Source organism: Podarcis bocagei (assembly GCF_964188305.1).
Source record: "Podarcis bocagei genome assembly, chromosome: 17".
In the NCBI taxonomy this organism is placed as follows: Eukaryota; Metazoa; Chordata; class Lepidosauria; order Squamata; family Lacertidae; genus Podarcis; species Podarcis bocagei.
Window position 1 is genome coordinate 43,016,472 of NC_138143.1, and position 13,661 is coordinate 43,030,132.

At 46.3% G+C, this 13,661-nt stretch overlaps 1 protein-coding gene and 1 long non-coding RNA gene across 2 annotated transcripts; one reads left to right on the plus strand and one right to left on the minus strand.

Moving 5' to 3' along the window:
* The first annotated feature begins 120 nt into the window (after positions 1-120).
* On the plus strand, positions 121-10,991 carry RABL3 (RAB, member of RAS oncogene family like 3). The gene is made up of 8 exons (XM_081177020.1): positions 121-221; positions 1,665-1,756; positions 3,675-3,804; positions 4,587-4,701; positions 4,976-5,126; positions 7,741-7,812; positions 9,218-9,256; positions 10,220-10,991. Exons 1-8 carry the CDS (start codon positions 176-178, stop codon positions 10,283-10,285), a joined length of 711 nt encoding a protein of 236 aa, XP_081033146.1. The 5' UTR covers positions 121-175; the 3' UTR covers positions 10,286-10,991.
* LOC308577030 lies at positions 10,688-11,329 on the minus strand. Its single transcript, XR_014003360.1, has 2 exons — positions 11,125-11,329; positions 10,688-10,988 (listed from the first exon to the last, which is right to left on the minus strand). It is a non-coding gene; the product is annotated as an uncharacterized lncRNA (long non-coding RNA).
* Between the last annotated feature and the right edge of the window lie 2,332 nt (positions 11,330-13,661).

The following is a 13,661-nucleotide window of genomic DNA, read 5'->3' on the forward strand; positions in this document are numbered from 1 at the left end:
GCCCTACTCCGAGAGCCAATGACGAGCGCGAAAGCTGGGGTGGGGTGGGGCGAGCGGCGCAGCTGCCAGCCAATGGGGAGAAAGAGACGAACGGCGACGGGCTGGCCTAGCTCGGAGGGCGGGAGGCGGGAGGTGCTATTGGCTGGCGGGCGCGTCACTCACTCCGAGCAGGGCGATGGCTGCTTTGGAGAGGGTGAAGGTGCTGGTCTTGGGGGATTCAGGTGAGCGGGGCGGGGGGGGGGCGAGGGCAGGTGAGGTCCGGGCAGGTAGGAGGGAGGGAGGAGAGGGAAGGAAAAGCCGCCGAGAGGAAGGGACTTGCCAACACGCTGGCTCTATAGAATAATAATAATCATAATAATAATTCATAATAATAATATAGATGTAATGGGTGTTACTATTAATAATAGTAATAATTCATAATACAGTGGTACCTCGGGTTACCGACGCTTCAGGTTACAGACTCCGCTAACCCAGAAATAGTGCTTCAGGTTCAGAACTTTGCTTCAGGATGAGAACAGAAATCCCACGGCGGCAGCAGGAGGCCCCGTTAGCTAAAGTGGTGCTTCACCGTTTACCTTCCTGCCGTTTACCTTCCTGCCAGAGTGGTACCTATTTATCTACTTGCACTCTGACGTGCTTTCGAACTGCTAGGTTGGCAGGAGCAGGGACCGAGCAAAGAGAGCTCATCCTGTTGCAGGGATTCAAACCGCCGACCTTCTGATTGACAAGTCCTAGGCTCTGTGTTTAACCCACAGCGCCACCCACGTCCCTAACACCCATTACATCTATATTATTATGAATTATTACTATTATTATCATATACAGTGGCACCTTGGGTTAAGAACTTAATTCGTTCTGGAGGTCCGTTCTTAACCTGAAACTGTTCTTAACCTGAAACACCACTTTAGCTAATGGGACCTCCCGCTGCCGCCGCACAATTTCTGTTCTCATCCTGAAGTAAAGTTCTTAACTCGAGGTACTATATCTGGGTTAGCGGAGTCTGTAACCTGAAGCATATGTAACCCGAGGTACCACTATACTCTCCTTTTCCTCCTCATATTGAAATCCTGCCCCTCAATGAGGCCAAACTTAGAGGCACAAAACGTTGAGGGGTCTGCGTCCCCCCAGAAAAACAGCACTGGATAATTCCCAAAATACAACACCATGTATTGCAGCATCAAATACAGTGGTACCTCTGGTTACGTACTTAATTCGTTCTGGAGGTCCGTTCTTAACTCTCAGGGGTCCTTTACCTTTAATGGGTGTTAGGGAGAGGGGTAGTACCTCTGGTGGGGGACACATCACCCTCCTTTGTTCCTCACTAGAGATGGGAAGGCCTGGGAAAGAACCGGGGAAATATGGAAATAAACCAGGTTTTTTTCCAAAGCCATTTTTTTCCATTTCGAAAAAACCTGGCTTCCCCCCCAATTTTTCCAGTCCCCCCCCAGGCCTTCCCATCTCTAGTCCTCACCCTGCAGGTAAAAGGTATAAAAGGTACAGGACATCTGGAGACCCAGGGTTGGGGAAGGCTCTAAGGGCTATCCTACTAGGAGTTTCAAAATCTACTTGTTCCTCCTTAATTTAAACTACACAGAAAATTTACAAGAAAGGCAGTGATGTTTCACTTACTATGAAGGCTTAGTTTGCAGTTGCCTTTTTTGCAGGTGTGGGGAAGTCCTCGCTTGTTCACCTCTTATGTCACAATCAGATGTTGGGAAACCCGTCTTGGACTGTAGGCTGCTCTGTTGATGTCCGAGTAGGTGGAACTATAACTTTCTATTGTTTGGTGGTATTTCACTTCAAAGACGAGGGAAATTCTGAAGGCTTATTGGCAAAGTAAAAACATCTAATCAGGTTGCAAAGGGAATTGTAAAACAATAGGCTATTGCAGTAGGGAGCAAGAAATCTTAATTCTGAAGCAGGCAAACATTAGTAGGTTGATCTGTTTTCAATCCAGCCTCTGGTGTAGATAAAGTAATGCAGATTTGTAAATAAGCCCACAAAAGTTACGGGAGCACCAATTTTTTTCTAAACTGCTGTAAAGCTAGTAGACCATGGTTTTGTGTTGGCAACAGAGGAAAGGAAGTCTCCCCTAATCGCTGCCAGCTGCTAAGTTGACTGGTGGAGAAGGAATGGAAAGAGTTGTGTCTTCTTTGCCAGCCTGGTCACATGTTTGCAAGGAATTCCTGGTCACCTATGGATACCAGCCAGGCAATTTGTTAAACAGGAGGCTGAGGTAATGTTACCCAGTTGAACTGGTGTGGCCTTGCAGCAGCTTTTGATACATCAAATCACCAAATTTTGGCAGACCACATGCTTGACCTTGCAGGAGATTGAACAGCCCTGAGCAGATCAACTTGCCTTTGACAGACTGCACTGGCTGTATTCAAAGAAGCAGTTGGGGAATAGTTTGTTCTCCTCTGTGCTATTCCCTCCATGATGTGTTCCCTCACATATTTTGTCTAATACAGTGGTTCCCAATTAGCTAAATACTGTGGGTCCCCTGTTTTATGACAGCGAAGCCATAGACCCCCTACTTTTGAAAAGTTTGAGATCTCTGTGGTAGTTTTTGTTAGGAGAATGGTGCATGGACCCTCTCAGTGGGGGGGTTACAGGGAGCACCAATTGGGAAGCTCTGGACCATTAATGAAGACATCTGCATGACTAGGAATGGGACGAAATGTCACCCATATACTGATAATTTGCAGCTTTTTCAACTGATCCTGTAGTAGTTCCTCTCTTATGTACTCTAGAAATGTTAGAAGAAGCAACCATGGGAGCAAGCGCATGATCTATGGATCCAGTGCCTCCTTCTCTTCAAATGATTTTTTTAAGGATTAGAAAAAGTCATGGGGTTGCCTATCAACAGCTATTTTGGCAGGAAAACTAAATGGAACTTACATGTGAAGTGTCAGTTTGCATCTTAGTACCAAATGCTGGAGGTACGCGGGTGGCGCTGTGGGTTAAACCACAGAGCCTAGGACCTGCCATTCAGAAGGTCAGCGGTTCGAATCCCCGCGATGGGGTGAGCTCCCGTTGCTCGGTCTTTGCTCCTGCCCACCTAGCAGTTTGAAAGCACGTCAAAGCGCAAGTAGATAAATAGGTACCGCTCCGGTGGGAAGGTGAACGGCGTTTCTGTGCGCTGCTCTGGTTCGCCAGAAGCGGCTTAGTCATGCTGGCCACATAACCCAGAAGCTGTACGCTGGCTCCCTCGGCCAATAAAGAGAGATGAGCGCCGCAACCCCAGAGTCGGCCACGACTGGACCTAATAGTCAGGGGTCCCTTTACCTTTTTTACCAAATGCTGGAGCCAAAAGAGAGGACATCTGTCATCGTCATGCCCCTGGTTCTTGAGCTTTTGGTAGCTAGCTGCTAGTGGAAGCTGAATATCGGACCAGATGGATTTTGCTCCAGCATGTCAGTTCTCATGCTCTTAAACCCACCTTGTTCATGAAGCCCTTGGAGGAGCGGCAAAGTGCTATGCATGCTAATGGCCCTATATAAAGTAGTTGTTAGGATAATACGAAAACGAATCTTATATTTATTTTTATGGACAAAACCATTACAAAAGGCACAACAATAGATTGATGGTTTGTAACCAAACCATATGCCTTCAAGTAGAAATCTGTATTGCCTTGTTCTACATACATGGCACTCTTGGTTTTCCATTTTCAGATTCATGACTACAAAGAAGGAACCCCAGAAGAGAAGACCTATTATATTGAATTATGGGATGTTGGTGGTTCAGTGGGCAGTGCCAGTAGTGTAAAAAGCACACGTGTTGTGTTCTACAACTCAGTTAACGGTAATGTATGCAGGTTTTAAGATCTGTTTCCTATTACTTTCATTCTATGAGAACACCTGTTAACTCGATTCATGCAGAACCTATTCCAGAAGTACTACAACAGAGTTTCTGATATCAAAGCAGGGTTCCTTACTCGGCTGAATTTAGATAAGAAAATGTTTTACTTTTGTAGATACCATATACATGTACATTCTGGCAAATCTGCTTAAAATTGCTTTCTGAAATCATCTTCTGGGTGCAAAGGTGTTCATGGTGCCTGTTTGTAACCCGGTAGACACAAGCTTGCAAACAGATTAAATTTGTGGCAACCCTCTGCCACAGTTCCTACAACGCCACACATACTGAGAGACTGGGGTCTAAAAGCACAAGGCCCTTTGGAGCTCTGGTCCTTTTATAATCTGTGTTCAGGGAGTTGTATGGTTGGAAAGAACCAAACGTGCAACACCAACCCTGAAGGAGAGGAACACTTATAAGGATATATTAAATAGTTAACATGTATTGTCTTTCATGTTTAGGGACTCTTCCTGTAGGAGAGGACTTGGAACAATAGAAAAGAGAATAATCAAGGGCAGTAAATTGGAGACTCCCTTTGATTTCAAAAGCAAATTGCATAGGGTGCTGTACAGGAAACCAAAAGACCCAAACTACCTTGGGTATGTGAAGCGAGTTGTGCGGTTATTTCAGCCTTGCCTTGTCTTCTCACCCGGCAATGTCTTTCAACATAATTTAGACGGTGTTTGGAATAAGTCATTGTATTTATGAATGGCCTTGTACTTATTTAGGCATAATTTTAGTACACGACTTAACCAACAAGAAGTCCTCCCAGAACCTGTATCGGTGGTCTTTGGAAGCTCTCAACAGAGATGTGGCTCCATCAGGAGTGCTGGTGACCAATGGGTGAGTGTGCAGAGGACCTGACAATCGTGGCAGATGTGAGGGAGGGATGAGATAAGTTGAGACTCTCTCTCCCGTTTTCCAAAATGTGTGTTGAAGAGTATTTCCCAATACTCTTTTACCCTTTTACAAGTCCACCACATATGAAAAAACGTTCTACATCTGCTGCTGCTTCACTAGACTTTTCAAGTGCTCCCCTCCCAGTTAATGTTAGTGTCTTTAATGACTAGTGGAAAATATTGTTTACTGACCCACATATCCTCTTTTTCTTGTCTAGGGACTATGACCGTGAGCAGTTTGCTGATAACCAGATTCCGCTGCTTGTCATAGGGACCAAGCTAGACCAGATCCCAGAAGTGAAACGCAGCGATGTCTTGACCAGAACTGCTTTCCTTGCTGAGGATTTCAGTGCAGAAGAAATTAATCTGGTTTGTATTTTGTGTCTTATTTTTGTCAATTTGGATTAAGATTTTATACAGTGGTACCTCATGTTACATGCGCTTCAGGTTACAGATGCTTCAGGTTACAGACTCCACTAACCCAGAAATAGTGCTTCAGGTTAAGAACTTTGCTTCAGGATGAGAACAGAAATCGTGCTCCGGCGGCGCAGCAGCAGGAGGAGGCCCCATTAGCCAAAGTGGTGCTTCAGGTTAAGAACAGTTTCAGGTTAAGTACGGATCTCCGGAACGAATTACGTACTTAACCCGAGGTACCACTGTATACATATATATGAAAAAGGGCATGAATACTTTTTTTTTCAAATCAGATTTATTGTGTTTATGCAATCTGCAGATAATTTACGCAAACGTTACAGAGTTAACCAGAATAGTATGCATTTGTCAAAGGCTTGGTGCTGTCCAGCTGGCCATAGATAAAACTCCGGGCTCCCAGCCAGTTCCAAACAATTGATTTATTTGACAAAGTTCAAACGTACATCTCCAGCGTTTCCACTAACCTCCTTCCCCTTGTGCGCACTTGCTCCCTCTAATGTTACTTCCTCCTTTTCCGCACCCAGCATGCAAGTCTGCGGAAACTCCTCCCCTGACTTCCTCTGTGTACAGCATGACTTGTCCCAGGCTCATCTTCCTCCCCCTCTACGTCAGACTGACTGTCAGACGACAAGCTGCTGATGATCTCTTTAGGCTCTCTATAACTGCTTGTTTCTGTCCTTTCCTCTTTTCCCGTTTGCCTCTCCCTGACACGTTGCATACTTTAAATAATTCAGAGAATTTGCTATTGTTAAAGAATGATAATCAGACTGCATCTCTTGTCAGTTTTAATAGTGGCAGCCTAATTATTCACAGCATTGGTTGCAGCAGGAGGTGGAGGCCAGGAGAGAGGTTGCATTACAGCAACTACATTAGACTGCCACAAAAACCTAGAGTAGATTTAGCCTGTTGCTGAAAACAAATTTCTGTTAGGCTTTGCTCAGGCACAAATGAGGTGGAGTGCACAGAATGAAGACCCTGCTTGTAGAAAGCGTGGTATGGGGAAGTAGGAGGAGAAGCAGAGCTGGATTTTGTGGAGAGGGAGTTTGTATTTTTCCAGAAAATTTCCAGAATATTAAAAACACGATAAAACATCAAACATTAAAAACTTCCCCAAACAGGGGTGCCTTCAGATGTCTCCTAAAAGTCAGATAGTTGTTTATTTCTTTGACATCTGATGGGAGGGCGTTCCGGAGGGCGGGTGCCACTACCGAGAAGGCCCTCTGCCTGGTTCCCTGTAACCTCACTTCTCGAAGTGAGGGAACCCCAGAAGGCCCTCTGTGCTGGACCTCAGTGTCCGGGCAGAACGATGGAGGTGGAGATGCTCCTTCAGGTACACTGGGCCTTTGAGGCCGTTTAGGGCTTTAAAGGTCAACACCAGCACTTTGAATTGTGCTCGGAAACGTACTGGGAGCCAATGTAGGTCTTTCAGGACCAGCGTTATATGGTCTTGGTGGCCACTCCCAGTCACCAGTCTAGCTGCCGCATTCTGGATTAGTTGTAGTTTCCAGGTCACCTTCAAAGGTAGCCCCACATAGAGCGCATTGAGTAATCCCAGCAGGAGATAACTGCAGTGTTTCCCAACCTTGGGCCTCCAGCTGTTTTTGAACTACAATTCCCATCATCCCTGACCACTGGTCTTGCTAGCTAGGGATGATGGGAGTTGTAGTCCAAAAACAGCTGGAGGCCCAAGGTTGGGAAACACTGAACTAGAGCATGCACCACTCTGGCAAGACAGTCTGCGGTCAGGTAGGGTCTCTGCCTGCGTTCCAGATGGAGCTGGTACACAGCTGCCCTGGACACAGACTTGACCTGTGCCTCCATGGACAGCTGTGAGTCCCGGGCTGCGCACCTGGTCCTTCCGGGGCACAGGGACCTCATTGAGGACATAGATGCTCAAGGAGATGAACTTGTGGAGAAAAGATGCTACTTGTTCTTTTGATTAATTTTGTGTGTCAGTGGCAAGACAGGCTTCATTTGGTCAGTGGAAAGTGAGCAGCATTCTTCAGGTGGTCAAGGACATGTCTGCTATATTCTCAGTGGCTAATAGAAATAATTGTTGGCTACCAAGCTTGGGCACGACTGGTTGATTCCTGTCTATCTACATGAAATTGATTGTCCACATAAAAAAATTCCCTTGTGTGAACTGACTCTAATACACAGCTATGGCTTCAGTTTGAGCCCTAGGGTTGGCGATATTTGGTTTTCAGAATCGTGATATATCACCAGCTAAACATCGTGATATACTGATATATCATGATGTCTGCAATAAGGATGGAGCTATGTAGAGGCACTGGCTTGCTTCACGGTTTTCCCCACGTTGTGATTTTTGCATAGCAGGCACACACAAACGCACACACACACTATATATATAGAGCCAGGTCAAACATTATGAAATCATTATCACAATATGGACTTCAAACCTGTTTTGGACAATGTATCGCCCAGCCCTATTGAGCACAGGATGATGTTTTGCAGTTCAGAACTCGATGTGCTTGTTGAGGGTTGTGGTTTCAATGACTCTCGAGAGAAAGTTACCTGTTGATGTTTTCAGGACTGCACCAACCCTCGCTACCTGGCTGCAGGCTCCTCCAACGCTGTGAAGCTTAGTAGATTCTTTGACAAGGTGAGTCTTTCAGTCAGGTACTGCATATCTATTGCTTTTTCATTATTGCAGCATAGAATTTTAAGAGCATTAGCCTTGAGTAGCCTGATGTGAATTGCATAGGCCACTGGATTTCCTTTACAGCTGCTTGAACAGATTCCAGGAACTGAGCAGGCCAGGCTGAGACAACCTGTTGAGGACCTAAAAATTCGTGGTCACGGAGAGCTGTATTCTGTGAGAGCAGTTCAGGCACACTAGACGAGAGATAAACAGGCAGATTAACAAGACTGGAGATGAAGAGTTCAGGTAGCGCCAGGAAATAATGCAGGATAAGAGAACAGCAGAGCAGGAACATACAGGAAATACTTTTTGTAATGCAGAAGGAGGCTACAGGCAAGAAGTCACCCATTTCTGATCCAGCCTATTTCTGGGTTTTAAATTAAGGCTCTGAGATTTTTCTGCCTGTCTGACTATGCAACAGCTGTAGACAGAAGGCAATGAGGTGTCATTGAAATTCTACTCAATATTGATCCAGAGCAGATTCCAGTGTATAGTTAGCCGAGTAAAAATTTACAACACATTGCAGGATTCCCAAAGAGGCATTTCATTCAGCTGAGCTTTACTGCTACTGAAGGCATTAAGATAAATTCAACAGTGTAAATAAGTTGGATGGATGCAACAATGGAAGACTGAATGGTTTAGTTTTTGTAAAATATGCAGGGATATGCAAAATGAACTATGGAAAGAGAAGAAGGGAAGTCATTGATATTTTAAGGATGTTAACATGAGTATTTTAAATTGTAAAACATAAAATTTAATAAAAGTGATATAAAAAAAGAACAGCGCCTCTCACTTCGGGTTGGCTGGATGGCAGTGGTCTTGCCAAAGGAAGCAGGAGCCAGCAGATGGCGGAGGAAGTCCAACTCTCCATTCCCTCGCCAACACCCCATGGAAGCCAGCTCTCCCCAACCACTGCAAGAAGGCAGGAGTCCTTGAGAATTGTTTCTCCTCTTGGCACAAGCCTCTTGAGGCAGTGTGCTGGCTTACGATGTTGAAGCTCAAAGTTAATACAGATATCTTGACTTCAACATCAAACCGGATTTTTCTCTACAGTTCTTCCCAGAATGCCCCAGAAAAAATCCAGGGCAGTCTTTTGGAGGGAGAAAAATACCTTCTCTTTGAGAAATCCTTCTACTGCCTGTGTTTAAAAGTCTTTCTCTTTTTTAAGAAAAAAGTACCATGCTCTTTCAGTCTTTGCCATAGATTGTAACTAGCTTCAGGCTGCAATGCAGTGTGAATTCCATTGTGCTCAGCCAGGCTGGGCAATGGCACCATATGGAAACATCCTTATTTAAACCAATTGGGCTGCCACAAAATCTGTTGTATAAACCAGTGCACAACACTCCCTCTTCCCTTTTTATTTTAGGTCATAGAGAAGAGGTACTACTTACGAGATGGCAACCAGGTATGTGTTCTCTCTCCTTAACAGTTAAAATTTTGAAAGCTTTGGCAAAGGGGGAAAAATAGGAAGAGATGCCAAAAGGACAAGCACTGATGTAATCCAAGTCATTGCAAAACTCACCAATGAGATAAAGCCTCTGCTTTGCTTAATTGTTAATCTCCTCAGCAAAGAACTGGGAAGGAAAGCAAGTAGGTATGTCTCAAAATGTCTGCAGAAGGTAATGCCTGGTAATGGTAGTTATGTCGTCATAGAGTTGCAGTCAAAATTATTCAACCCCCATTGCAAATCAGGGTTATTATCAAAATTTACAGATTTTCAGCTGTTTGCAATGAACACATCAAACAAAAGCAATTGAAATACCTCAACGCGCTGGATGCTTCAAGTGGTTCCCCCCAATTCAGCTGAAATTGCAAAAGGCAGTATTTTTTTTTTTTTGTTTCTAAAAATTCCCGGGCAACGCCAGGTACTTCTGCTAATATTGTATAACCAGAGATTTTCAGCCATTTTGAGTCCACAGCTCCCTTGACCAACTACATTCTTTCACCCCTGTGGGGCTCAGGAGCCCAGTTATGTCCCCCCCCCCTCGCCTGCAGCACCAGCAGCCCCTCACCCCTTTTGAACACCCTCCTTTATGGACTGTTCCCTCAACCTCCTCTCCTCTCCCCTCTATTGGGAGTCCTCCGGGCAGCCGCTGCTACTGCCTCATGTCTCTGGGTTGCCCTCCCCCCCCCCCCCGCCCCAAGAGAGGAGCCTCCCAGAGTCACCATTCGCCTGCGGAGCTGGAAGCCAGGGCTGCTGCAACAAACAGCCTTGCAAGTCTATGGGGGGCAGAGATGCAAGAAGGGGTCAGAAGAGGGAGGGGCAGAGGCCATTGTTGCCTGCGGCACCCCTGACCATCATTCACGGGACACTGGTTGAAAAGCACTGGTATAAACCAATTCTAATGTAAGGTTTTTTGTCTGACAGATTCCCAGCTTCCCAGAGAGGAAAAGATTTGGAGGCGGCTTTGTAAAGAATCTTCACTACGACTGACCACCACTTGCCAACTAGAGACTATGGAAAAAGAACGATAACGCTTTTACCGCAACATTCCTGTTACCGCAACGGATACTTTTGCTAACAAAATCAAGTTCTGGAGCACGTAAATCGCCAAGACTGCTCCACTGCAAGTGCTTCTGAACATATGCAGAAGGATGTCTTTCCAGACCTCTGGAAAGAACCTGAGATCTTTTGGACATAGTGCAATGATTTCACTGGATAGGCAACAGCATCGTGGAATATCCTGCCCTATAAAATGGAGTTATATCCATCCAAGTGCTACCCAGAGTAGGCCCACTGAAGTCAATGAACAAGTTAAGTTTATTTATTTCCAAGGGGTCTCCTCTGAGTATGACTTGGTTGAAGGCAAACCCATGTTTTTTCTGTGTTCTGAAAGTTTTATGAACCTGTTCTTCCACCCCTAGCAGAATGGTTGTGCTGAGGTGGACTTTAAAAAATAATTTAAGAATCGAAGGCTTATAAACAACGAAAACATCAGCATTCCAGCTTACTGAACAATACTCTTGCGGATGCTCTGGCGTTGATTTCATCCTGTTGCTAAGGGACCCCCTACCCAAAATATCTGTGAGCTGTAAAGAGTTGTGTAAAAAATAAGCGAGGGAAACGGGAAGAGATTTGGAAAGCCTACATTGAAAATAAATGATGTTGCTAAGCACAATGATCAAAAATTAAAAACCTGGTGACAGATAGGTAGCCGTGTTGGTCTGCCATAGTCAAAATAAAAAAAAATTCCTTCCTGTAGCACCTTAAAGACCAACTAAGTTAGTTCTTGGTATAAGCTTTCGTGTGCATGCACACTTCTTCAGATACACCTGGTGGATATTTTATTGAGTTTTTGCATTTAAGCAAAGAACAAGAGATACTCTTATGCACAGGACTCGAATACTTAGAGCAGATGTCTGGGAAGGTTGAGAAATGAGTTGATAATCTGAATGCCCTATTAAATCCAGTCACTGTCCATCAGAAACTCTTTTCAGCCATGACATGCTTTGTGTATCTTTTGCACTGGCAAGTATCCCTGGGAGTCGCATGCAGCAAAACTGGGCAGAATTTAACCCATGCTCAGCATGCGCTCACAGGGAGCAGAGGTGAAAGAACCCCTTTTGCAAGGAACTGCTTTTTCTAAATCATTCTTTTCCCTTTTCCTGCGGGAGGCACAATTTCTTTGTTGTGTAGTGATGTAGGTGGGAAAACCCAGGGTCAGCAAAGCACGCAGACGCCATTTTTTCCTGCAGCACTGCACCATGGAGAAGTCCCTATCGGAGCCCGTGTCTACATAAAGCAAGACTTCTTCATCATGCAGGGGGGAAAGTCTGCTTGTTTTTGCAGCACACCCCTTTCAAGAAACAGGCATGCAGTGGAGGATAGCAGACCTGTTTCCCCCCCTCCTGCTGCTTCCTTTGGCTTTGTCCGTCTGTTCACAAGAGGGAATGGGCAAGTTCGATCAAACTGATTTAACCCAACATCTGTTAAGTGGGGGGTTAAATCCTTCTGCTTTGGCTGCAGGCACCTGAGACAGTGCAGATATGAGCCCTGACCCATCAGCTGACATAAAAAGTATGAATAAAATGGCATTGCAAGCACAGGTTCCCTACGTCTGCATTTTGTGCTACACTTATCCCACACTTCCAAGCATGTGCTAACTGGAATTAGAATGAGCGTAGTTTCCCAGTACGTTTCCGAGCACAATTCAAAGTGTTGGTGCTGACCTTTAAAGCCCTAAACGGCCTCGGTCCAGTATATCTGAAGGAGCGTCTCCACCCCCATCGTTCTGCCCGGACACTGAGGTCCAGCTCCGAGGGCCTTCTGGCGGTTCCCTCACTGCGAGAAGCCAAGTTACAGGGAACCAGGCAGAGGGCCTTCTTGGTGGTGGCACCCGCCCTGTGGAACACACTCCCACCAGATGTCAAAGAGATAAACAACTATTTCTGGGTTAGCAGAGTCTAACCTGAAGCATCTGTAACCTGAAACGTCTGTAACCGAGGTACCACTGTAGTGTAACAAGAACGATGGACACAATGGAGTTATTAAAAATTTGGATTATTTTTTAAAAGATGCAGTAGAAAAGGTTTAACAACAGAACCCATGGAGGGGAAGGTGGAAAGTCCAGAGATTCAGGGGAACCTTGTAACTTTGGGTGTGTTGTGGTATGATTATAATCTTAAATACCATATTTTTCGTCCTATAGGGCGCACCGGCCCATAGGACGCACCTCGTTTTTTTTGGGGGGGGAAATGAATAAAAAAAAATTATTCCCCCCACCTGCCGCGGCTGCCGCCCCAAGCCTTGCGCACACCTGCCTGAAGCACGGGGCACCCTCCGGAGGGCTCCCCGTGCTTCGTGCGGCAGGCTGCCGCCCCAAGCCTCGTGCGCTCGGCGGGACCTCCTGCCGGGTGTGCAAGGCTTGCGGACACTCGCGGGGGCTGCAGGCTGCTGCCCGCAAGCCTTGTGAGCCCGCGGGAACTCCCGCCGGGCTTGCAAGGCTTGCGGATAGCTTCCTGAAGCCTGGAGAACGAGAGGGGTCGGTGCGCACCGATGCCTCTCGCTCTCCAGGCTTCAGCGAAAGCCTGCATTCGCCCCATAGGACGCACACACATTTCCCCTTCATTTTTGGAGGGGGAAAAGTGCGTCCTATGGGGCGAAAAATACAGTATGTAAAACAAAATAGTAATAATAATAATAATAATAATAATAGAATAGCCAATGCTCTTGCTCTGATTTTGAAACTTTTCGATCCATATTCCGCAAAAAAATTTAAAAAGGGACCCTATCCCAGTGGCAGAGTAAGCTGATCAGGCGCCTGGGGCAGCAGGTGTGCCCTGCACCCGGGGTCAGGGCCAGCTGCCCGCAGGGTGGGGCGAGTTGGGGCAGGGCGCTCCGTGGGGCCTCCAAGGAGTCTGCCTGCCTCCTCCCCCTCAGCCACCCTACAGCTGAGGGGGAGGCAGCGGGCGGACCATTTGGGTCACCACGGAGCCTGTGTGCACCCAAGCCACCGCATGACTCCCAGGAGAGACGTGTGGCTTGGTCACGCTGCAGGCCCCGTGGTGAGTGCTGCCTGGCATTTTGTCACCCCCCTCAGTGGTGACATCCGGGGCGCCCCCCCCCCCAGCACCCACCCTGCTCTATCCTATCCTGTACTACCCTGAAATGTTCAGATGTTTCTTGGATTGTCCTTGAATCTTCCTGCCACACTTGCCAGCCTCTCCTGCCACAACACCCTTGGAGAACTGCCACCCTAAACAATAGCTTATGCAGTGAGATTCGGGTTTGGGTTTCTTTCTCTTTTTTGTAAAAAGATGAGGTGCTGGATAGACCACATAGGACAATTACTCTTCCTTTTAAATATAGA

Bases quoted from the DNA above. Each gene is read 5' to 3' on its own strand.
- RABL3 (XM_081177020.1), top strand. From the start codon at position 176: ATGGCTGCTTTGGAGAGGGTGAAGGTGCTGGTCTTGGGGGATTCAG. The intron at 3,805-4,586 runs GTAATGTATGCA...GTACTTATTTAG, and splicing joins GTTCTACAACTCAGTTAACG to GCATAATTTTAGTACACGAC. The intron at 9,257-10,219 runs GTATGTGTTCTC...TTTGTCTGACAG, and splicing joins ACTTACGAGATGGCAACCAG to ATTCCCAGCTTCCCAGAGAG.